We start from the raw sequence: 26865 nt of genomic DNA on the forward strand, positions 1-26865 counted from the left end.
TTCACCTCAATTACTATAAAACCAATCTGCATCATAACAAGAGACTTTGCACCTCGGAAAAAAAATCCATTAGATATCAAGGAAATTTAAATTTTAACATTCTAATTTTCATTATAAAATGAAAATTCGCTTTCGTTGTACGGGATGACAGTCATTTAATAATTTAACATCTTGGGGCCTCTTATTTAGGTAGCAAGTTTTCCGTGCTAAGACTCATTTATCAAATTAATTAGGTTAGGTAAGATGAGAATCTCCGAAACCGGTTCGTTCGGAGAGAAATAAATAAAGTTTTAAAAATTTATTTTATTTTGCTCCATTGAAATTGAAATCCTCTAGCAACCCCCCCCCCCATAATGGATTTGAAAAGTCGTTGTGGGAATCACATTTTTTTACGGGAATTACTTTTTTAGAAATTCTTTAACAATCCCCCCCCCATGTAATGAGCAAGTGAAATACTAGGGAACAGGTATTTGGACTAGGTATTTATTCATATTTGTACCAATTGTTCCAAGTACCAAGAAGAGCTAGTACGACTCACCTCTACTCTCTAGATCGATATCTTCCGGCTTTTTGTATCAAACAGAATTATACAGTACCCACAGATATACAAGCAGTACCATAAATGAACCACTCACTAGATCAATATCTTTGGGTTTTTAGTACTGAGCCCGTGGGTCCTAATGTTTGCCAAAGATAAAAGTCAGTAACTGAAAAATATACGTCACTACTACACATACTCACCATCGACTAGGATAGAAACTATAAAAAAGGCGTAACCATAGACAATATAATTCTCATTCGGAGCCAACCCATTGGCTAGCCTAAAATCGGCCAATGACAGCGGCCTATAAACATGCATGAAGTTCGTATTGGTTTGTGGAAAATATACGTCACAAGTCACCCATAGAGATTACCGTGTCTTTTTTTTCTGACCCACTTTTTTCTCGGAGTTATACCCCCCTGAGCAGTACCTACCGTGCGGAGCAGAGCAGTAGACAAGGTAGAGGAAACTCAAGGCCATTAGAAAATAAACTTTTACAGTGCATTTCCTTAAGATGAAACTTGTTAATCTGAGAAGAAGAAACCCAAAATGACAAGAAATTTGCAAAAACACTGAAGAAAATTTCCAAAACATGATTGTCCGACAGTACGTCGAAAAATTCCGACATTTTTCAGCCTCATGAACTCATGGTTACATATGTTTAAAAATCTTTAATTTCACCAAAACAATAAGATAATACAGGATAACACATGACATAATCAATAACATGAATAAGTTTATCGATATAATAAATAACATTTATACGTTGTGGAGGAAGACATATGTCAAGTATGAAGCATTGTTCAAAAAACCGAACGAATAACCTAAAACTGTTTATTCACTTTAAACTTGAACTTACGTAGGTAGGTTGAATATAATATGTTTGTAACTCGCTGACACTATACTGGCTTATATTGTATTTTTATCACGAACAACTTTAAAACGCAATATTTTCGACGGAAATGATAGTATTTCGGCAGCAAATGACAACCCGCGTGTATAAATAAACCACTCTCATTTTGTTTGAATGATTTGATACTGTCAAACGGCAAAATTCCGTCATCTCTTTCTGTTACACGAGTCATTATGGTAGAGAGCGAGAGATCAAACCAATCCTTCTGTTCTCACCAATGAGATCTGAGCTTTTAGCATAGATATATAACACCCATAGTAGACTAGATCGCCAATCACCCTACCTCCCGTATAGCAGCGCCCGTAGTGATTTGAAGAGCCGATCCGCCATCTTGTAAAGGTCAGCCGTGATTTGCCTGCTTGTGTATAATAGAGAATTGATTGCAAGTTTATCAAGTTTAATTAAATATTTTGGATTGCTTGAACCATGGTTGTGGCGTGTGCAGCATGGGGTTGCACCAACAGACGCGACAAGAAGAGAAAATTAGAATTTAATTAGAAATATAGTATACATTTCATAAAAAGATGTTTAAACAAATATTTATTTATTTATTTATATATATATATATATATATATATATATATACGCCTAAAAAGGCTTTTACATAGAAGTGATACATGATGCAGTGTACATAGGAGAATATGTATTATACAGGAGATATTGACAGTAAATAGATATAATCCATTTTAAAGAAGGTACAAAATACACACTTGTAAAATTGTGATTACAAGTATAATAAGAAAATATTAAAAAATATGAAGCAATATTAGTAAAACGTAAGAGTAACATAAAGTAAAAAAGAAATTACAACAACACTACATATAAGACAAAACATTAAAACTAATTTACCAACGCTACTCTAATTTGTAGGATTCAACAAAGTGTTGGTGTAGATTATGCTTAATTCTATATATGGAGTCAATAAATAAATCAATAGCGCCCCCATACTTGTTGCCCAGATCATGCATCCTATTGGTCAGTGAGTGTGTCTGATAGTTGGTCGAGTATGTATTACAGAAAAATGTTATATTTTGTCTTGTATTCCTAGTCGGCACATGTAGTTTAATAGTGGCAAAGATGGCAGGACTATCAATTAAGTTGTTAATGACTCTGTGTAACACAACCAGGTCTGAAATAATTCTCCTGTCAGACAGTGTTATTAGATGCAATTGATTTATCAAACTGACATTATTAATGTAATCAATAGGACTTCCGAGCTTAAAATTTACGTACTTAAGAAATTTGTGCTGAACTCTTTCTATATTATTGGAGTGAACTTTATATAAAGGGGACCAAATAGGTGAATTATACTCCAATTGACTTCTGACTAATGAAATATAGAGGGTTTTCATACAATCTATGGACTTAACCCTTGGGACCTTCTAAGACCCAAACAGTCCCAAATGCCGTGCGCGCATTATACTCTCCTAAGACCATATTTGTCCCAGAACGACCGCACATTATTAAAATGCATATATCTCTCTTCCTCTCATCTAAAAATTAATTATTTCTTTTATGTCAGAAAGAGAACGAAATAGTGCTTGTTATTGTCTTTGAAAAAATGGAAGCTTGTAGAAGGTTCGATCCGTGCAAATCAACAACGTCTCATGGGTTAAAATTAAGTTAATATTAGTTAAAGTTCTGCAAAGGAAGCCAAGCATCTTTAAAGCCTTATTAGATATGTAGTTGATGTGTTCAATGAATGACAAGTTTTCATCGAATATTACACCCAAGTCACGAATATGTGATACTGGTATTAATTTAACATTATTTAATGTATATTCATGTAGTGTATTATAACTGATAATATACTACATGAATCTAATAATATAGTAATAAAAATATAATGTAGTATATTATAACTGATAATATACTACATAAAAATATGTTCTTAATGTACGATAGAATGCATGTATTTTGAATTCCCGCCGTAATCTGACTCTTTCAAGATGGCTTCAAATTCCTACGGCAATGGCCGCCAGGTTGGCGATCTAGTCCACTATGGGTGTTATATATCATTGGCTTTTAGCCATATTATTCGTTTTCTACAAGAATTTTGAGGTGGGCGTGGCGGTTTCAAATGAGTTTCAAGGCCAAAGCTTAGTTAAATGCCCCTGCCCACCGCGTTTCACTGATTTTGCCATAAATAAACCACTCTGATTTTGCATTACAGGCAGTGAGAAACAATTTACTCGGAACACACTCGGGTATGCTCGGATATGTTGGCCACGCCCCTGTCGACTAGTCGCTGTGCATATAGCGACTCCCAAGTTTTTTTTTTTATTTTTTTTTTATTCTTTATTTTGGCTTTCACCCATTAAGAGTGATCTTGGCCATACATTACAACATTTTTCTTATTAATAAATACAACAAATTACAGGATAAAATTGACATGATTGACAAAACAACATTGATAAAACAACATAACATAACATAACGTAACATAAATAAACCAAACATAACATAAACATAACATAACATAAATATAACATAACATAAACATAACATAAGCATAACATAACATAAACATAACATACTTAACATAAACGGTACAGAGCTGGTAACAGTAGATTATCACAAAATTATAAAAATAGGAACCTGTGTACAATATAAGTGGGCGCTTTTCGTTATTAAACCAAAGATTTTTCTAAAATTAGTAGCGTTTTTTAAAAATAGAATTATGAAATTGGCAATCTTATAAACAAACACAGAATATGGGAGTAAACAAATGTGATTATAAAACATTGTATAATTTTGGATCCAGGTAGAAATTTAAACCCACTTGTTTCGCCAGAAATGTTTATTGCAGAAGAGGAAGAAAATTATAAATCAACCTATTTATTGACTTTTAGCAGGGGAGCATTTATGGCGACATCTATTGAAAAAACTATCAACTTATTTATTAACTTCAGTCCGTTGGAAAGGCAAGCATATACACACAGCGACATCTATGCAAAGCCAACCAAACTCCAATTTCTAACATAAACTCCCCCCGAAAAAAGGATTGGAGGTCATTTTTTCTGAAACAAACCCCAAAACATAAGAATAAAAATTAAGCAGCTAAATATCTACATATATGCCAAAATTAATTTGGAAGAAACAAAAATAGTAATTATTTACTATTACTGTTAATACAAAAAAAATTGATTAACAATAAATATTTGAAATAATAGGTAACCTATTTCTAAGCATAAGTTTAAACATAAGACTACTCTAAAAACGAAATGACAATTTCAAACTAACTAAAATTATACAAATTAATTATGAGATTAAAATTATTACTTTCGTTCAAATCAAATTCATGCAATTCACTAAGCTATTCTATACTATAATTTAACAACTAAGATAATTCCAATAACCTTGTTCTAACAGAAATCATAACAATAATCAAACATAAAACAAATAATATAGACAACACAACATGGAGCGCTGGTTTCCTGGTCATCCTTCTTAAGGGTTTGTGTTTTTCTATAGTTCATTACCACATTTATAATTAGTTTCTTCAGATGTATTTGTGTAGTTTGAAATTACATATAGCCAGCAGGCTATCTCGGTTTATAAGCGTTCATTTTTAAAGTGTTTTTTTTTTTTTCTTGGTATATACGGATCTACAATCCTTTTTTTTATTTTGTACATTTTTTATCAAACTCGCAAGTTTTATTGTTATCCACTTTTTTATGCACTGTTTTTACCTTTTATTTATTATTATTTCTTCCTTATCTTCTTTTAATTTATTATTATTATTTTTTATTTTTATTTATGATAATACACAAAAATTTTATATTGTTTTTATCACGAAACTTTTTATATTGTTTTGCACAAAACCTTTTTTTATTTTGCGCTTACTCAGCGTCTGGTCCGTTGGGTGGGGGTGTCGACATTTTCAGCTCCTCGTTGTCATCTATTGGCAACAGACAGATCTTTGATATGGCCCTCTGGATGATGCCTTTCGACGTGATGATGGTCGCCACGCGAACTCTTCCATCAGCGCCAGGATGAACGGCGCTCACACGTCCCAGCCTCCAGTAGCAAGAAGGGACGTTGTCCTCCTTTATTACGACCATGTCGCCAGACCGCATCTGCCTTTGATTCCTATTGGTCCATTTGCTTCTGGTTTGAAGTTCTGCTAAGTACTCCTTCCGCCACCTCGACCAGAAAAATTGTACAATCTGGATTAGTTTTTGGTAATTGTTTAATCGATTGAATGTGATATGTTCCAAATTTTGTTCTGGAATCGCCGCCAAACTAGTTCCTATTAGAAAGTGACCGGGAGTCAAGGGATTAAGGTCATAAGGATCATTTGATAAGGGAGACAGTGGCCTGGAGTTTAAGCAAGATTCAATTTGACACAACACCGTATTAATCTCTTCATAAGTTAATGAAGCGATACTGGTTATTCTTTTTAAGTGATGCTTAACTGACTTTATCCCAGCCTCCCAGAGCCCCCCAAAGTTCGGCGCACGAGCTGGTATAAATTGCCATTGTATTCCTAATGTGGATAAATAATTATCAATTTTATCATTAGACATATTTAAAAAATTATAAATTTCTCTTAGTTCATTATTAGCCGCTTTAAAATTGGTTGCATTGTCCGAGAACATTTTGCTTGGTCTACCACGACGCGAGATAAACCGTTTCAAAGAGTTTAAAAAACTCTCTGCGCTCAAGGACAGCACAGCTTCTAAGTGCACGGCTTTAGTGACCATGCATACGAACAAGCAAATATATGATTTAACGCTATGTGATTTTCTGTGAATACCCGACTTTATTAATATTGGTCCACAGTAGTCCACTCCTGTTATCTGAAATGGCCTACATTCAGTTATTCTTTCAGCTGGCAGGTCGGCCATCAACTGCTGTTCGGATTTGGGATTACATCTATAACAAATTATACATTTTTTTATTATTTTTTTTTACAACATTCCTTCCCTTAATCGGCCAAAATTTCATTCTAATCAACGCCAATAATGACTGCGTTCCCGAGTGTAAGTTCAAGTAATGATAGTGTTTTACAATTAGCTCTGTTAATTTATGATGCGAAGGTAACAAAATTGGGTGCTGCTGGCCTTCGGTTACCATTTTACCTTTGGAGAGCCTTCCCCCCACACGAATTAGATCCCTTTCAATAAAAGGATCTAATGACTTTAGTGCACTATTCCTAGGTATATTACCTCCATTATTTAAAGCTCGAATTTCGTCTCTGAAACAGTATGATTGCGCCCGAGATATTAATTTGTTTACTGAATTTTCCAACTCACTCACTGTCAATTTACTATAGCGGCGCTGCGAAGGGTTTCTACAATTAAAATTAAATCTATTAATGTATGCTGTTACTCTCTGTAATTTGGAAAAATTGGAATATCTATCAAAAATGTCCCAGTCCTGTTTCACAGCAGACAACAGTGCCGAGCTTGTTTTGATCTCTGGTGGATCAATACAAAATGAGTTGGAATTTGGCCAGCACGCTGAATCCAACGTCAGCCAATCTGGACCATGCCACCAAATGTTGGAAATTAATAACTGTGAAACGCCGATTCCTCTGGAAAGCACGTCTGCTGCATTGTCTTCTGACCGTACATGGTTCCATTGCTCCGGCTGACTGGTTTCCTGGATTTCCGCCACTCTATTAGCAACGAAAGTGTTCCATCTTACTGGCTGATCCCTGATCCAGCACAGTACTATTTGGGAATCACACCAGTATGTAGTAGGTATATCCGGAGTACATAGAGCATCTTTAATGTAGTTCACCAGTCTTGTCAGTAATACGGCTCCACATAATTCTAACTTGGGTAGAGATACACTTTTCAAAGGCGCTACCCGTGATTTGGACATTATCAAATTGGAGTACTTCTTACCCAATTTGTCAGTAGACACCATATAAACACAGGACGAATATGCCTTTTCTGAGGCGTCACAAAATCCATGTAGCTGTAAATTTACATGATCTTGACATATTATCTTTCTACCTATTCTTAAATTATTTAATTGAGGCAGTTCATTCACATATGCTTCCCATGTCTTCAACATATCATATGGAATAGGCTCATCCCATTGAAGCTTTGCCTGCCACAATTTTTGCATCAATAATTTAGCAATAACAGTAACAGGACCTATTAATCCTAATGGGTCAAATATGGACGCAATGCATGACAGTATTTGTCGTTTGCTATTAATTGGATTTTTTAATAACTTCACTGTGTATAGGAAATTATCCTGCTGATTGTTCCAAGACAGGCCTAATATTTTGTTGTCATTTGAATCTGTACTAATAATCATATCTGACATGTTTTCTTCCTTCGAACATAACGAGGGCAAATTCGACCGCCATTTCCTTAAGTTCATCCCAGCGGATGCCATGATAGATATTAGTTGTTCTTTAATTATTAAACAGTTTTCTTCAGTTTCATCTCCAGTAATTAAATCATCCACATAAAAATTATTCTTTATAATCTGACTGACCTTGTGGTTTGATGATATATTTTCATTTCCCAGCTGCTGGAGGCATCTAGTTGCTAAAAATGATGACGGCCCCAGACCGTAGGTAACGGTGTTAAGTCGATAATGCTGAATTTCCTCCTCCGGGAAATTTTTCCATACTATTCGCTGTAGATCTCTGTCTTCGGGTCGCACCAATACTTGCCTGTACATTTTCTCAATGTCGGCTGTTATCGCGTACTGGTGTTTTCTGAAACATATCAATTGTGCGGCTAAATCTTTCTGTAAAACAGGTCCTATCATGAGAGCATCGTTTAACGATATACCATTGGATGATTTTGCTGAACCGTCAAATACCACTCGAGTCTTAGTGGTAGTGCTCGATTCTTTCAATACTGCATGATGTGGCAAATAAAAATAACAATCTTCATTAGAAGGTGCTTCGCACCGGGTCATGTGACCCAAGTCTATATATTCTTGCATGAATTCTTTATATTTTTTCATCAGGTCAGGATTTGAAGAAAATTTCCTTTGCAAATTGCAAAGTCTTTTTTCCGCCATGGGCAGCGTTTCTCCCAACTGTTTAACACAGGGGCGCTGTGGTAAGCTTACCATGAAACGACCATTGTCATTCCTTTTATAAGTGTCCTTGAAAATCTCCTCGCACGCTCGCTCCTCATGGCTCCGGTGCTTCACCGGTTGGAATTCTTCTAATTTCCAGAAGTTTTCAATCTGTTTATGGATTATATTTAATGATAGTTGACAAGATTTTACTGGCCTTTTTATTTTTGTTGTGACGATGGGTCCTGACACCAGCCATCCGAATTCAGTTCTCTGTAATATGGGTCCTGAGTCTCCATTTCGAAGTTGATCTTGCTTCATAATTTCCCAAAAGATTTCCGCTCCGAGTAGCATATCTATGGAGCTTGTTTCATAGAAGGCAGGATCCGCTAACTGAAGACCATCAGGTATGTTGGCATCCTTTTTCTGTAAAGAAATTTGCGGCAGATGACTTGTTACTTCTTTCAAAACGAGACATTCTATGTCTCTTTCATACGGTGAATAGTTCGAGAAAATTCTTAAATTTATGCTATTTTTAATATTCAATATTTTGTTTTGGATTCCGGTAATCGGTATGTTTGCCCTTTTGGGTTTTAATTGCAACCTTGTTGCAAATTCTTCTGTTATAAAATTGGATTGAGAACCACTATCCAATAAAACTCTAGCCTTAATCAAATTTCCGTTATTATTCAACACTTTAATAACGGCGGTAGATAACAAAACAAAACTATTAGATATTTTCGTAGAGTGATTTGTAACTAAAGGTTCATTATTTGATGTTGATGGTGAATCCTTATCCTGAGACTTCGAATTATCTGTTTCCTTTTTTAAATGCAACAAAGTATTGTGCGAGTTATTTTCGCATATACGACAATTGTATTTACTTTTACATTCTTTTAGCTTATGACCCAAGCACAAACATTTCAAACACGCATTTACTTGACGTATCTTTATAATTCTATCCTTAGTATTTAATATTAAAAATTTTTTACAATTATAAACCTTATGATCGCCTTTGCAAATAATACATTTTGCCATTTGAGGCGTTAAAGAAATCATAGCTTCTTTTCGGTATTTGAAAGGAAAAGTTTTATTTTGATTAAATTTTCCTTCAGTAATTCCAGCAAATTCTAAAATCTGAACTCGATCTGATAAATATTTTATAAACTCTTTATATGTGGGTAGATTTTCTTTTGTGGCAAATACTTCCCAATGATGTCGAGTTTCACTATCTAGTTTTCGCGACAATAAATATATTAACATGATATCCCAATTTTCGGTGGGTATATTTAACTTATTTAACGATTTTAAATGTAGTTCGGATTCATCGATAAGATTCCTTAATGCTACGGAATTTTCAAATTTTATTTCAGGCAATTTAAATAATGCTTCAACGTGCTTATGTATAATAATTTTTATATTTTGATAGCGAGAAGTTAACATCTCCCATGCAGTATGATAGTTCTCCTGGTTATTTGGAAGTGAGGTTAATAATTTAGCTGCGTCACCTTCGAGGCATGATCGCAGATAATACAATTTTTGAATAACTTCTAAAGATGGATTATTTTCAACTAAGGCAACAAAAGTATCCCGAAAATTCAACCAATTTTCGTAACTCCCATTGAATTTTGGCAACTCAAGTATAGGCAAACGTATGTTATGTGATGTTGTATTCTGAACTTTATTTAACAATTTATCTTTAGCCTTAGCAACAAGATTATAATATAAATTTTCAAATGCTTGCCTTTCTGTTTTGGTTAATTCTTCCGGCGAAATTGCTTCTATGTTATCTTGTAATGAGTCGAAAGTGTCTAAAATTGGTTCAAGTTTCTTCAATCTGACTTCAATTTCAGATTGCGACAAATTATCACCGTTTATATATTCATTGAACCTAGTTAATTTCGTCTTGCAAATTCCACGCTGGTTAATCAAAGTTTTGAGATCCATTTTTAAATATCAAGAAAGGAGGTATTCACAGAACGTATTGTCAAATGATAATCACTTGTAATCAATCACTACACGTGCACTGTCCTTGATCACAGAACTTTACTAATTAACCGATAAACAATGAATTTTATCTGAATTTTATAAATGCAACAGCTCGATGGCTGTCAAAAAGAAAACAATTTGACACTATTGTTATTCTCTCCACAATCTCCACCGCGCATGCGTCAGCTTGCTTCGCGGCTGGGTTGGTGTTTTTACCGACTCGCGGTAACTTTCGAAATTTAAACTAACGGATTTTCAAATATAACCGCTCGTAATAAATCTTTTAAGAAATTTAAAATACTTGCTTTGTATTCTAACTTCTTTTTATATTGTTGTAACAATTATTATTGCTTACTACAATTTCGATGATGGGTATGAAATCAATTCAAACAACACTTGGTAACAATCAGCCCGATTCAATTTTAAAACAAACAAAGAAATACGGCTGTGTAATAAATCATGCTCTCCTGCCTGGGAAAATAAGGTAGGTATATGGGATATGGTCACTTGCCCGTTTTTCTGAAGATCCCCTCTGATGTTGGATGTTGAAGATGGTTGCTGGTTCTTTTATCATCCGCGATTCAATCGATAATACGGATGCGGCACGAAGGTCCAATGTATAATTTTGGATCCAGGTAGAAATTTAAACCCACTTGTTTCGCCAGAAATGTTTATTGCAGAAGAGGAAGAAAATTATAAATCAACCTATTTATTGACTTTTAGCAGGGGAGCATTTATGGCGACATCTATTGAAAAAACTATCAACTTATTTATTAACTTCAGTCCGTTGGAAAGGCAAGCATATACACACAGCGACATCTATGCAAAGCCAACCAAACTCCAATTTCTAACAACATAAAGAAAAACATAACACAAACATACTATGAACATAACATAAACATATCATAACATAACATGCACATAACATGAACATAACATATCATAAACATAAACCTACCATAAACATAACATGGGTGTAACATAAACATAACTTGACAAAAACAATACAGAGCTGGTAATAATGGGTAATTACTAAATTATAAAAATAGGAACCTGTGCACAATAGTAGTGGGCATTTTTTGTTATTTAAAAGAACAGATTTTTCCAAAATTAGAAGCATTATTTTTTTTAAAACAGTTCTATGATATGAATATAAACAAATACAATAAAAGAATCAAGAAAAATATACAAATGCATAAAGAATAGTGTTTTAACTCAGTCAAAATATGCAGAGTTGGGATTAGTAAAAATAGATGAAAATAGGAACCTGAACAAGTGAATACAAATGAAAGTGAAAGAAATTTGGTTTATATTTATTATTATGGTCAGATATTAAGGCCATTTTTATAAATAAATTTTGCCAACAAATGGTAAATTTCAGGAGTGTTTAAACTAAGCAGGCAGGGAATACTGGTAGGCAATTTAATATCAAGTTTTACCAATTCATGCATGAAGTTTGGAAATTGGTCATTGATAGGACACTCAAAAAAATTATGGTCCAGAGTATCCTCTGACCCACAATCACAGTACGGCGAACTGACTATGTGGAACCTGGCAAGATGGCTAAGACAACAAGTGTGACCCAGCCGCATTCGGGTTAAGGAAGAAATATATTTTTTAGGCATGGTAGTGTATTTGTGAAACCAGGGCTTAACAGGAATAGAAGGTTGAATTAATGAGTACTGGTGACCTTTTATCAAAGAAGATTTTTTCCATTCAGAAGACCATTGGAGTTGGTACTTAATTTTTAGGATAGGGAAATGGTCTCTAACCGGAATAGGGATATCACTTAATGGACCATGGGCAGTGGCTTCCTTAGCTATATGATCAGCCATGTCATTCCCAGTAATACCGAGGTGTCCCGGTATCCAGGCTAGGACCACTGATGCATGAACCAGTGACAAGGAATGCAGTAGGTCCCTGATCGAGCAGATTAGAGAGTCGCTACTGGAATTGAGTGGGGATGCGCTTATTTTTTGTAGTGAGCTAAGCGAGTCTGAAAGGATGAGTGCGTTTTTAATATTTAATGATTTGACGAGTAGAAGAGCTTCTATGATAGCTATGCATTCAGCAGAGAAAATGGAGCATTCTTTGGGAAGTTTGTGTGGGAAACACAATTTTCTGTGAGGAACATAGACACTGGCCCCGCAATGGGAGTCCTGACTGAGTTTGGAGCCATCTGTGAAAAATTTTATGTAGTTTGGCCAGTTGTTTTCAATAATTGTGTTAAATTCTGCATTATTTAATTGAGTTGAGTTTTTAATGTTTTTTTTACTTATTCCTATAAATTGATGGACCTTCGGATAGAAAGTAAGGCTTTCATAGGGGTATGAGTATAAGGGAAGAGATTCATTGAGATAGGTGTTTGTAGATAAATCCAGGAAAGAGTTGTAGCAATCATAAAAAAGGGGAGGGGTATGATTTTTCCAAAAGTGATTTGAATTAACCTCATACTTTAAGGATTGAAGTATAGGAATCAAGGGATGGGATGTTATTGAACATGTTTTGTAAACATATTTTTCTGCTAGGCATCGCCTTCTTATATGTAAGGGAGGTTCGCAACATTCCACTTGCATTGCGTTGATTGGAGAAGATTTCATGGCTCCTAAGACAAGGCGAAGTGATTTTGACTGGATTTTATCTAATTTATGAGAATTTGAAGTGGACATTGGATCAAACAGACAAGATCCGTAATCGAGATGGCTTCGGATGAGGGCATTGTATAGAAGTTTTAATGAAGCTGGGTGGGATCCCCACCACACTCCTGCTAGAAATCTGAGGGGATTGATGTTGCTTTCACATTTTGTAACAACGTGATTTATATGAGAGTTCCAAGTAAGCTTGGAGTCCAAAAACATTCCAAGGAATTTAACTTCCTTCGAGATAGGGATCACTTCATCGCCAAATATTACCTGAATATCCGGAAGCTTTCGTCGACGAGTGAAGATGACAACTTTGCTTTTGGCAGGGGAAAGTTCAAGACCATTACTATTTAACCAAGCCAAGAGTTTTCTAAGAGCGTTGTTAATTGCTGATGCTGCGATGAAAAGATTGGCGGATATTTTGTAAAACGTTAAGTCGTCAGCATATTGGAGTATGTTGCACATAAAATTAATAGATTTTTCCAGATCGTATGTGTAAATATTATACAGAATCGGGCTTAAGACAGACCCTTGCGGGAGTCCTTTGAATATTTGTCTTATGTGGGGAGAGGATTCGGATCCATCTACAAAAACAGTTCTTTCGGAGAGCAAATTGATAATGAATTGAACCAATTTAGGAGGAATGCCAATCGCCAGTAACTTTTCTTTAAGAATGGGTATATTTACATTGTCGTATGCTCCACAGATGTCTAAAAATACTGCAATACAATATTCGTTTTTAGATAACGCTAATTTGACATCTGTAACAAGAGAGGAAAGGTTGTCAAGGGTACTTTTACCCTTTCTAAATCCAAACTGGGAAGGGGGAAGAATATGATTTTTCTCTACAAACCAGTCTAATCTATTCTTAATCATTCTTTCAGCTACTTTGCAAAGTGTTGAAGAGAGAGCAATCGGTCTGTAACTTGAGCCTAGACTTGGATCTTTGGTACTTTTGCAAATGGGAATGATTTTTTGAATTTTCCAGTCCGGGGGAATAATACCAGAGTCCAGAAAGATATTGATGAGAGAGAGAAAGTAGGAAAGGGAATCGTCATCAGTGTGGCGGATGAATATGTTCAAGATTTCGTCATTGCCCGGAGCTGAGTCTTTTAGGTCTTCCGTGGCTCTTTTTAACTCGTCTATGGAAAATGGAGCATCTAGCCAAGATGAAGAATTTGGGAAGTAAGATAAAACAGGCACTTCGTCAAGATTAGGTACATAAGGGGGAGCAATTTTGTTAAGAAAGTCAGAAATCCAAATACCAGAATTATGAGATGACTTCGGCAGGGAAAAGGAAGACCTAAACCTGCGAATCATGGACCAAACCTCCCCCGCTGGAGTAGCAGGGGATATATTAGTGCAGAAATTACGCCAGCTGTTTTTTTTTTTAAAACGGAATGTACGTTTAGCAACAGCTTGGGCATTCTTGGCTTTCAAGAAATTTTCCATTGTCATCTGTTGGCAGTATATCTTATTGGCCGCTTTCCTCTCCTTCAGCACTCGAAGGCATTCTTCATCCCACCAGGGGGGAGGGTGAGCCTTCGTGCTTACAGGGGATGATTTGGGAATAGATTTGTCTGCAGATTTTAGAATGGAATCAGACCAAGATTTGTAAGAGGAGGTGCAGTTATCTGAAGAAGGTGTAGGCAGGGAAAGGGTGTGACCCTGGACAGATTCTCTAAAATGGCACCAGTCGGCTTTTTTTGTGATAAATTTTGGCTTTCTTTTAAAGAGGTTAGTATTTAACCCTTGAGCCAGATTTATAATAATTGGATAGTGGTCACTGCCGCAGGGGTCTGATGAAGTTCTCCAGGGAATTATTGGATATATACTTGGGGAACAAAGAGTTATATCCACCGCACTAGGGCTCTGCCCAGGGGGAATGGGGAATGTAGAAGGGGGAATGTAGAGGGATACAAACGTAATATTAGAGACAGTAGCTGCCACTAACTGGAAGGATGAATCTGGGGGTTTAATGGAAATAGGGGTGAAGGACAGGGAGTTTTTGATTAGAAGGGCTGCACCACCCTTCCCATCAATGCGGTCGTCCCGCAGACATTGGTAGCCACTCACCTTGAAGAGCTGAGATGGTTTAAACCAAGTCTCAGAGATGGCAGCAATAGAAATTGTGTGTAATTGTAGAAGGCGGATGAGGTCAGCCTTATTGGAGAAGGCGCTTCTACTATTCCACTGAAGAATCCCTGCTGTCAGGGCAGCCATTGGAAACAAGAGAATTTAAGGAGGAGAGTATAGAGGCAGCGTTGGACGGTAGGGAATTATTGTTATTAATTATAGAAATAAGTAACATGATGAGAGTTTGAATAATATTAGAATTGTCATTAGAAATGATGTTGTTTGAGGAATTGGGATTTGAATCAGGGATAAAGGAATTGTAGTTCAAAGAATTGGTGTTAGGAAAGACGGTATTTTGTGGAAATGGGGAGCTGATGTTACCATTTGGGAACAAGAGCTGGGAGTTATGGCCAAGATGATCATATCCGGGGGATTTAAGAGGACGAGAAGCAGATTTTGTCATTACAGTCTTCCTGTATGACGAGTTTGGAGGAATAATGTTTTGAGTTAACTGGGGTTGAGAGGCGACTTCAGCAAAAGATTTTTTAGAGGGAGCTATTATTTTAGAAGCATGGAAGTATGATACGCTATTGGAAGCCATATAACTTTTAATGTTTTTTTGGCGTGAAAGTTCGGGGCAGGATGGATTTATGGCTGTGTGAGAGCCTGAGCAGTTGATGCAAGTAGGGGGGTTGGAAGGGGAGGGGCATTGCTCTGCTAAATGACTTTCTGCACATTTAAAGCAGCGAGGAGAAGAACGACATGATTGCTTGGAATGGCCGAACCGACAACAGTTAAAGCACTGAATTGTCGGGTATGAATAAATTTCCACTGGGAGAGAGTTGTGGAAAAGGTACACATGAGAGGGAAGAGATTGGCCTTCAAATGTAAGAACTACAGTTTGGGAGGGTTTCCAAACTATAGAATCGGAAGTTCTATCTTTATAATTCAGCCGCCTAGTCTTTAAAACTTTCCCCGAAGATGCTGGGATAATAAGTTCCGTGATGAGTTCTTCCTCGGATAGGTCTGTGGGGATACCTCTCACTAGACCCATGCGGGAGACATTAAATGAAGGGATGTAAGCCTTGTATTTTTTGGCAGAGAGGTAGTCAATGGAATTTATAAATTTATTGGCATTGAGTGCAGTTGTGAACTCTACACAAATGCGGAATCTTCCTTCGGATCTGATACCACCTGGGGAAATGCCAAGTGGTTTTTTTCCAACAAATTTACCGAAATCAAGGGGATGCAGTGAGTGGCCTTGTGTGTTGTTTTGCACATACACGATGAAGGGGGCTTTTGCTGAAGTCGGGTACAGTGAAGCGAGTGGAGGAGCGACAGTCTCTACAGGAACTGTAACCTGAGAAGATTCCTTTTTCGGAAGGACGCTAACTTTTCGTTTTTTGGGAGTAGAGGAATCAGTCATTATTTCAACCTCGCTAGCAATGTCATTATCAAAATTAACAGGGTCAGGATCAGGGGGGACGGGGGGAGGAATGCAGATCACGCCAAACTCTGGGAATTGAATAAAAATGCACTTTCTAGATTAAAAAAGTGTGTAGAAATTCATTAAAAAAATAATTAAGGCGCGGAAGAATAAATTGAGGGAGATACAGCCGATCAAAATTTAATAAATTGCACTTCGCGATCTGATATTATCACCATATTCGGACAGTCCGCCGCCATATTTTGTCACGAAAATCAAATTAAAAACTTTTAATACTTTTGAAATTTCAGTAGTGCCATCCAAAAAATAAAAAGTGTTGCCATATAATAATATCAATGCATGGAAAATTCTAAAAATTAAATATCATTTGCCAGATTGGTAGTTTATTATTTAAAATCTTGTAAATACTTAATTTATGTATATATATAACCTAACCTAACTGTGATTTTCTATAACAAAAAAATGACCCTTTAATAACGCCCACTCGCGTCCCCTTTAGAGTTTTATCCCAGTTTTCAAGTAGTTTGTGGGCTACGCTAGGTTTGTATAGACGGTTTGTGATTTAATACTAATACCTTTTTTCCATGTTATTTCCTGTTACACAAAATTGCCCCTTTAATAACGCCTGCTCGCGTCCCCTTTAGAGTTATATCCCAGTTTTCAAGTAGTTTGTGGGCTACGCTAGGTTTGTATAGACTGGTTTGTGATTTAATTCTAATACATTTTTCCCATGTTCTTCTGCCTACTCTAACCCAAACTAAACACCTAACCTATTTTGTAAAAAAATATTATTATTATATGGCAACACTTTTTTTTTTTGGTTGGCACTACTGAAATTTCAAAAGTAAATAGTTGCTAATTTGATTTTCTTAAGTCATAATTGACAAATAAAACATGGTTCCTATGTATCGCGTACGAAGTTTCAAAACCCTATAACTCAGTTAATAGTGCCGACCCCCACCTAATTCTTTCAGATTCGGATTCCCCAGCCCTAAATTAGTCTAAATCAAGTTCAATTTCGGTTATACTCCCATAAACCGAATATTACCCTCAGATCGCGAAGTGCAATTTGGGAGGAATGCAGATCACGCCAAACTCTGGGAATTGAATAAAAATGCACTTTCTAGATTAAAAAAGTGTGTAGAAATTCATTAAAAAAATAATTAAGGCGCGGAAGAATAAATTGAGGGAGATACAGCCGATCAAAATTTAATAAATTGCACTTCGCGATCTGATATTATCACCATATTCGGACAGTCCGCCGCCATATTTTGTCACGAAAATCAAATTAAAAACTTTTAATACTTTTGAAATTTCAGTAGTGCCATCCAAAAAATAAAAAGTGTTGCCAGATTGGTAGTTTATTATTTAAAATCTTGTAAATACTTAATTTATGTATATATATAACCTAACCTAACTGTGATTTTCTATAACAAAAAAATGACCCTTTAATAACGCCCACTCGCGTCCCCTTTAGAGTTTTATCCCAGTTTTCAAGTAGTTTGTGGGCTACGCTAGGTTTGTATAGACGGTTTGTGATTTAATACTAATACCTTTTTTCCATGTTATTTCCTGTTACACAAAATTGCCCCTTTAATAACGCCTGCTCGCGTCCCCTTTAGAGTTATATCCCAGTTTTCAAGTAGTTTGTGGGCTACGCTAGGTTGTATAGACTGGTTTGTGATTTAATTCTAATACATTTTTCCCATGTTCTTCTGCCTACTCTAACCCAAACTAAACACCTAACCTATTTTGTAAAAAAATATTATTATTATATGGCAACACTTTTTTTTTTTGGTTGGCACTACTGAAATTTCAAAAGTAAATAGTTGCTAATTTGATTTTCTTAAGTCATAATTGACAAATAAAACATGGTTCCTATGTATCGCGTACGAAGTTTCAAAACCCTATAACTCAGTTAATAGTGCCGACCCCCACCTAATTCTTTCAGATTCGGATTCCCCAGCCCTAAATTAGTCTAAATCAAGTTCAATTTCGGTTATACTCCCATAAACCGAATATTACCCTCAGATCGCGAAGTGCAATTTTATTAAACTTTGATCGGCTGTATCTCCCTCAATTTATTCTTCCGCGCCTTAATTCTTTTTTTAATGAGTTTCTACACACTTTTCTCATCTAGAAAGTGCATTTTTATTCAATTCCCAGAGTTTGGCGTGATCTGCATTTCACCCGGGACGGGATCTGGTGGTTTTTTACCCATGGCAAAGGCCATTGGGGCAAAAGGAATGTATATTAATATAAAATAACACTTACTGGACTTGGTCAGCAATAAAGGCACTCAAAGAGGACAAAAAATATAGTTTTAACCGAAAAAAGGCAATAAAATTAGGTTGTTTCGTATTCGAACGGAAAAAAGACAAGTGAGTTCTTCAACTGTCAAAGTTCGAATCCCGACTCCCAAGTTGAAAGCCCGTCTACTTTTGTTCTTTCGACATTTCTATGGACTTCTTCAGTAATTTTTCTTCTAAGCATTTTACTGACTGCTTCTGTGACCGGTGTGTTTTCAGCTGTTTCGCTGGAAGTTCGGAGTTTCTGTTTCTGTTCTTGTGAGTTTTATTTTTAAACATTGTTATTATCTCAATTTAGAATTTGTTTATTCTCAAAGAAATCATTTATCTTGACTCCACACTTCGACTAAAATATACCTTTTAATTTTGTATAGTGCTTTATGTCATGCCTATAAGATTATAAATTTTCGTCTTCGCAATATTTTGTGCAATTTCAGCAAACCTTATTATTTCCAATCGGAATCAGGACAGTTGCTTTTGTCAGGCTGGCACTGACAACTTTAAATGAAATTTTTTATCCTATGTTACCTTGCTTGATTTCTTGAACCCAAGGTTAAATATTTTTCGTTTCCAGTCAGTCCACCAACAAAGAAGTTGTCACAAACATGGAATTCCGTTTATCGGATTTCACAGATGGCACAGGATCCGCAAACGTGGTAAGTATGTTAATAAATGATAATTTCAAATTCGCAATTATTTTCAATTCATTGGCCGAAAATACCCAAAGCTATGATTATTTTGTTGACTAAGTAATAATTTTTATGTGCAATGCAAAATACATTTGCCACAATGCATATTACTGATGAAACAAATGTTTTTTGGTATTATTTTCACTATTAACATTTTCGATTGCGTTATTATTGCAATATGCTTTGAAAAGTAGGTAGGTAAAATATATCTACTTATTTTGCCATAATGTGGTGTCATCAATATATGAGTTGTTTGGTATCAAAACTGGTCAGATCCAAAATTAAAAAAAAATAAACTAAGTATTGAACTGTATTCATTATTAACAAAAGAACAGTTCTTATTTTTCAAAAGCAGTCATATCCGCATATTTTGTAAGAGAAACCGGTTTAAAAAGCTGCTGTTGTATGAAAAATAGTCAAATCCAGCACTTGTTTTGGTGTTTCCTGAAAATTCACCTAAAGTGGAGTTGACCAGTTTTGATACCAATTGACACATATTGTACCTTTATATTTTGAGAACAAAAAGACGAAGATTGGGATAATATTTCGGGGGTGAAAGAAATGAGGTTACTTGCTACGGGGAAGCGAAAAATAGTGCTGCCGGCTGTGCGAGACGAAATACTATAGATTGTACCCTCTAGTAATGGAAAATACCAAAATAATTATGTTTTCTGTTGGTTTGATGTTTTTGGCGAATTAATCGGTGTATCGCCACAAAATCAACGATGAAAAAAATGCACGTTTTCCCATCTTTACGCTAAAAAGCCGTAATTCATTCAATATAATTTATTAATATATTAATTCATCAAACCATAATTTATTTCGTACATTCGCATACAAATATTCCCCCAATTTACGATTTTTAAATGTGTGGCCGTTTTACATACAGACCGCTCAATTTGGTTGGTTTAACTGTTTTGTGTCAACCATTTAGTTTTAACCTTATTGCATACTTACGTTCATCTCGACCAAATTAATATACCGCTCAATCATATTGAGTCGTCTGTGAGGCCCATAATGGTGCAGTCAATATTCTTTTATCAAATGTGAAATCGTCCTGTTTAATAAATCGGACTTACTCACTTTTTTTTTTTTTCAATATTATGGTAGGTAACTACCCGAAGAAAGTTTTAAAATTTATTGAGATAGAGATGTTTCTTTGTACAAATTAAATATTTCGTTATTTGATTTTAAAAAATGTTACTTATATATGGTTTCTAATAATTAGTAGGCAGGTATTGAAGAACTTACTTGCTAGGTAGTTGTAAAAAAATCAACTTGTAATGCAATGATGCCGTTAGTATGAGCCCTTTTCTGATGTAACTTTTTTCCTGCAAAAACGGACGTCCTCCCGTTTTGATATTCACTCACTGACTGGAAATTATTCGAGAAGCTCTTTACTAATACGAGGTTTAGACATCGTTGATGTTGTTAAAATGAGTATTTTGTTAATTCTCCTATATTTAGAACTAGCTGATATGTACCCTGCGTTACTCAATTTTTCTCTACTTTCAGTATATTATATATATAAACCTTCCGGAAGAAATTCTTTAAATGATAGTGAAAACCCTATCAAAATCTGTTGTATAGTTTAGAAGAACTAAGCGCACAAACAGAAAGACGCGAATAGTGACTTTGTTTTATAATATTTAGAGATACCATTGTATTGTCACGATTACGAATTTACTAAAAGTTTATGATAAAATTTATAACGGCCTTTAATCCCATTTTTAGTTCATTATGATCTGGGATGTTCCCGAACGTTCTAGACTATTCGCGAATATTCCAGAATGTTCCGGAATGTTGTGCAATGCTCTCGAATACTTGTTCTAGAAATCTCTAGAGGGCGAAACATCTTCCAGTCCTTATATCTTCAAAAGCACGCCCTTCAGGTAAAAACCTTCTTCACGGATGGGGGATAGATAGATAGATAATTTTAAACATTGTAACATATTTTCATCAAAATGAAAACAGCTGTTTTGCACAACGAGCGGGGAATTCTGCTCTTAAAGCTTTACCGACTTATTCATATTTGCGGTATAAATATTATACAGGGTGCGCCAGAGAAACTTACTTATTTGAAAAAATTCCCGACCGTTGAGTTGGGCAAGTAGAGGAGCGGGAGGGGGCGCATCTGGAGGAGGACGTCCCCAAGTTTGTTTCCCATTCTCGTCAGTTGCCATTATGCTGTGGTCTAGAGAGCAGCGGGCATGAATTTGCTGCGACAACATTTCCCCAACCGCCTCATCTCTCTCCGAGACTCCATGTGATTTTTTTTATGGGGTTATTTGAAATCCCTTGTTTATGTCGATCGACCACGGACCATAGATCACCTGAAGAACAACATTCCTGATGCTATTGCCAATATTCCGATTGATATGCTGAGAAGAGTGGACGAAAACTTCAAAAAACGACTTAACCAGTGTATGCGCGATGAGGGTCGCCATTTAAAAGATGTAATTTTTAAAACAGTATGAAAAAAAACTTGGTACATTGCATTTTCAAATAAAAAAAGAATTACAACAATAACTACAGTTCTTTTGTTTTTATTGAACTTTCAAATAAGTAAGTTTCTCTGGCGCACCCTGTACAGTCATATAATGTTGTGATAGTGGAAAATATTACTCATAATCGTGCGTATTACGGCCGTAACTGTCAGATTTATACCGGCTGGCCCCTTACTATAGTGTCAGGATAGCACCGGCAATATGAAGAATGCATAAATTTACTGACCTAATTTACTGATCACATAATGAAAATGTAAAAAAGCAGTAATACTCATTTGCAGCACTATCGGTGGGATATTTTAAATCGATTTACCAAAGCAAATGGACGCATAATCGAACTGGCCGGATTTCGATTCAAATAAAAATAGACCATGTGAAGTTAGGAACGAAATGCGAAAATGACTGTGTTTCTAAGGTTTAGAACAAAAAGTGATTCCAGTCTAAAAAAATCTAGCGAAATATTATTATGTGTAACAATTTTAACCCGAGCTATACGAGTTTGTTTAGCTATACCAACACTGCAACGGCGTATTAGGGAATCTTCACAAGTAAGACTGTTATTTTTCAGAACATTATAAAATTAAATTGAAATGATGGGTTGGTAATTATGCATTGTTTTGAATAGCCCCACGACACGTCATCTTATATGCAGTGCCCGTATAACAGTGACCATACCATTGCAACGGCCAGGATGCAGTTTCACCTGGACAAGTGTCGCAAGGCGCACCCAAACTTACCAAAGGTGAACTGCCCTTTCGACAGGACCCACTGGCTGAATGAGCCGGAACTGAAGGTAAGTTGCTATAATTCATTATATTATTCTCTGACTACTGACGAAGGCCGTCAGAATGTTAATAATACTCCCAACTCCAGTAAAATATTAGCAGTATTTACTTTTGGTTGGCAACTTTGGCCGCTAGAGGGGCTAGTGTAGTATGGCATAAAATTCATTCAAATGTATGATTGAAACTCGCACCCCTAGGAGGTGCTAGTGTAGCATACTGCCATCAGAATATATAGGAAATGTGAGAAGTTAAAGGCATTATAAGTATTCTACATTATTTTGTTATTGACTTATTTCAGTTAGGTACTCCTACCTTCCAAGTGTTCCTTTCCAACTGTTTTAATCAAAAAAAGGTCAAGAGGCTTCCGTGATCGAAGAGTTAGGTTCTCGACTAGCAAGCCAGAGGTCACAGGTTCAAATCCCAGCGTGGGCAAGTAAATTTTATTTGATTAATTTATGTTTTTTCACAATTTTCTTATTTAAAATAATATATAGCACTTTGCGGCACATTCCAGAATGGAAGATACTCTCAGTATCGCCCAGATGTAAGACCACCATTCAAAATTGAAACTTGAAATGACTTTAGCCAGGTCAACAGGTCTGAATAGCCAGGTACTTCCCTACCTTCCTCTCCCCCTTCTTCCCCACTACCTTCAGCCTTACAACATACCCCAATTGGGAAAGCCATAGTCTCACTAGCTCCAGACGGTTGGGAGCAGTTGGGACTCTAGTGCGGCTTTACATTTAAAAAAAACAAGTGAAAATAATGTCCTTCCTTAAATGGAAGGAGATTATAAGTTCTCATAGAACTCCAAGATCTCTAGTAACATTTACCCTATTTAAGTTTGTTCTTAATTATGTAGGGATAGAATATTGTATTTTTCTTTCGAGAATAAGATATGATGCTACATTTATCTGTATTCAAAAGAAGGTAATTTTTTTAAACAATACATTGACCAGAAAGTCCAGGTCGTCCTTGTAATGTTTCACCTTTTTGGGTGTGAGAGTAATTTTAAATATTTCTTTTTTTTTTTTTTTTTTGTTTAAAACAATATAAAATTTTCTTCTCTCTTGGCTATGACCGATATTTAATTTTTTTCTCTAAGGCTTTGCATATGTGTTCGCAGGGATGGAAAATTCCTCCCCTACAACACATAAGCCTCCATGAAAATTGGACCCTTTTCTTTGATATCTACAGAAAGCTACTTAAAGCTCTCTTGTACTATATATCTTTATAGACATATGTACTTAACTAATTAATACGTTATTTACGATCTTGAACGCAAATATACCCGTATTTATATTGTAACTAAATTCCATCAAACGTTGTGTAATTTTTTTGATTTATGATATAGGATTTTAATTACTTTCATTTTTTGTGGTAACCCCCTTGGTTCTGATCGAGGTGTTGAGTTTCACAATTTAATTGGTCTTTCCTTTGCAAACCTAGACTTAAATGAATTCCCTGAATGAGCTAACTTTCCTATTGTAATTATTCTGATTCCCTGCACCCTAACAAAATCGTAGTTAAACGCTGCTAAAAGATATTATACATGTTTATTTGGACAGGTAATTTGATATAACTCAAATGGTTAATTGTTAGTAAATTTGATTTTGGTAAACTCTTGTGTCTGTGGGGCGCCACTCCTTTATGATTCTGCTGCTATAAGGTACATGTAAAGATTGATTTAGTAGGTTAATGTAATTAGTTAATTGCATATTTGACGAACTCGGAATAGCCCATTTGCTGGCATAATTTGGCTCCAAATCCTCCTGCAAGTAAACGAGATGATCGTGAGTCAACAAGAAATTTGCACAATCCTTTGACACGGCTCTTTGATTGATACCTAAGTTATCTCGTCCCAAAAAGCCTTCCACGTCATCATGTGCAGCCTTCAAGTTTCCCCTCGGGTCTCGATACCCCCAAATTCCGACCCCTCCTTGGACTACAATTTACTTAGGGCGAACCGGTTTCGTCCTATATACAATCATATACTCACGGTTGGTGTGGACTTACGGGTCGTGAATCCTCATTCCACGTTTAAGAGAGAATGCGAGAGTGGTCTACCGACCTAAATGCAAGCTGTATGCAGGTCCGCATTCTCCAGTAAACAGTACATACGAATAAATATATGTATACATACAGTTTGGGAAAGGTTTATAACTCGCAATACGAGGCTATCTACCTCGCATCCCGAGCTCGGATCTCGCGCCAAGAACTCTGCGAAGCTCTAGGTCTGGTAACCGAATATATACGTACTAATAAGGTGATACTAATAAATACTAGTAGAATAAGGTCATATTTGATAGTTTGTTTTGGAGAGCTATCGAACTCCAAGCTTTTGTTTGTTTGGTTTTGACGTTTTTATTTAAGAGAATCGCCATCTCTATTGGATTTGGTTAATGGTCTTGTTATAGGAGCGACCACTGCCTCCTATTGATGAACTGTATTTGTTTTAAATTTTACCTCCAGGGTTCAACATTAATTTTTGTTCATCCTATCCCGTGATTTTCCAATTGTTTCAAGTAGTTGATTGCCACATTAGAGAGTACTCGACCCTCAAATATCTCAGGCAACTGATGGGGTTTTGTATGAGCACCCAATCAATAATATTCAAATGTTTCGTATAATTATTCGATATAAATCTTCCTAACCCGTGATTTTTCAATTGTCGATTGTGAATGATAAGTATTTGTAAGCACGCAGCTTCCAGCTGTTTCAGGTAACTAATAAAACTGTGCGATTATCTAATCAATGGTATTCAAATGTTTCATGTAATTTTTTGATATAAATCTGGCTAACCCGTGATTTTTCAATTGTCGTTTGTGATTGATAAGTATTTGAGAACACGCATCTTCCAGCTGTTTCGGGTAATTAATAAAATCCTTTGTGACTAACTAATTATGGCCAAGGTCGTTTTCAAACTATGCGGTTGACCCAATTCTCCAGTGATCCTTTGTTTTGTAAACAAATAATATAAACATCTCCTGACACACTAACCTAAATGTGAGATTTGTTTATTTTAAAATTCCTTAGAAGTCATTTGTGCCTCTTTACTTTTATTGCGCACTATTTATTAAAATATTTTTAAATCTTTTATTGAAGTTAAACTATTTATTTCATTTTCCGAATTTAGTAAACTTACTAGGTTTAATTGAAGAATAAATATACATATATAAGTACACATATCTCGATTATCAAAATATGTTAACTAAGATTACATATATTAATAAATAAATATAAGGTATATGATTCTACATGGTCTTGAATATTAATAAATACATATTTTCTTTTTCAATAATATAGATATGTTCTCGGGTAGGTATTAAAAATCGCTACCATTTCGATGTTTCGATTAATAAATAAAATACATATATATAATTACATTACCCATATATATATTCTTTATATACAATATTTTATTTTATATTTATAAATATATATACAAATATACAATATACATATATTAATGTGTAATTCTTTGTTTTGTTGTTTTAATTTAATATTCAATTGATATACTTCCACTTCACAGCCCTTCTGTGTCTCCTGGGACCTGAAAATTATTTATAAAAGGAAAACTCACCCACGTCAAGGTATTTCCGGTCGGGTAGTACACAACAACCTTGATGAAGAAATCCTACCTAATTAATTGTATTTTTCAACTAATTTCAAAATAAATCTTTTCGACTATTTATTCCTATTTAATATTTTATTCTCGCTTGAATCGTATAAATTAGCTGATATTTAATTTTTCTTCCGAACGAAATCCTAATTCAGAAAACCCGTTGATTTAATAACACTTTTCTAGTTTAGACTTTTGAATGATAGCTGTTAAAATACTTTTTTCGAAATGGTAGATTGATGTTTAGAATTCCGGTTAAAATGACAAACACTTTTAACACTGTCGCTATACGCACGATGGATTTTAATTGAACAATTTATTAATTCTAAATTTCTTTTTATATATTTTT

General features: G+C 35.4%; 2 protein-coding genes across 3 annotated transcripts; both read right to left on the reverse strand.

Moving 5' to 3' along the window:
• Positions 1-1197: 1197 nt before the first annotated feature.
• Positions 1198-10982, reverse strand: LOC149408683 (uncharacterized). 2 transcript variants are annotated; one of them, XM_089650523.1, is made up of 2 exons: positions 10195-10982; positions 1198-6332 (listed from the first exon to the last, which is right to left on the reverse strand). In XM_089650523.1, exons 1-2 carry the CDS (start codon positions 10395-10397, stop codon positions 5297-5299), a joined length of 1239 nt encoding a protein of 412 aa, XP_089506649.1. In that variant the 5' UTR covers positions 10398-10982; the 3' UTR covers positions 1198-5296. The 2 variants fall into 2 exon arrangements, with proteins under 2 accessions (XP_089506649.1, XP_089506650.1); XM_089650524.1 differs by lacking the exon at positions 10195-10982 and adding an exon at positions 7914-9474.
• LOC149408684 (uncharacterized) lies at positions 4781-19144 on the reverse strand. Its single transcript, XM_089650522.1, has one exon. It carries the CDS (start codon positions 16581-16583, stop codon positions 15267-15269), a length of 1317 nt encoding a protein of 438 aa, XP_089506648.1. The 5' UTR covers positions 16584-19144; the 3' UTR covers positions 4781-15266.
• Between the last annotated feature and the right edge of the window lie 7721 nt (positions 19145-26865).

This window comes from Hesperophylax consimilis, unplaced genomic scaffold (genome assembly GCF_061612785.1).
Source record: "Hesperophylax consimilis isolate HC1 unplaced genomic scaffold, BYU_Hcon_1.0 scaffold_115, whole genome shotgun sequence".
NCBI lineage: Eukaryota > Metazoa > Arthropoda > Insecta > Trichoptera > Limnephilidae > Hesperophylax > Hesperophylax consimilis.

Bases quoted from the DNA above. Each gene is read 5' to 3' on its own strand.
- LOC149408683 (XM_089650523.1), bottom strand. From the start codon at position 10,397: ATGGATCTCAAAACTTTGATTAACCAGCGTGGAATTTGCAAGACGAAA. The intron at 6,333-10,194 runs GCAAGCATTTGA...AATTTGTTATAG, and splicing joins GAATTAACCAAAACAGAAAG to ATGTAATCCCAAATCCGAAC.
- LOC149408684 (XM_089650522.1), bottom strand. From the start codon at position 16,583: ATGACTGATTCCTCTACTCCCAAAAAACGAAAAGTTAGCGTCCTTCCG.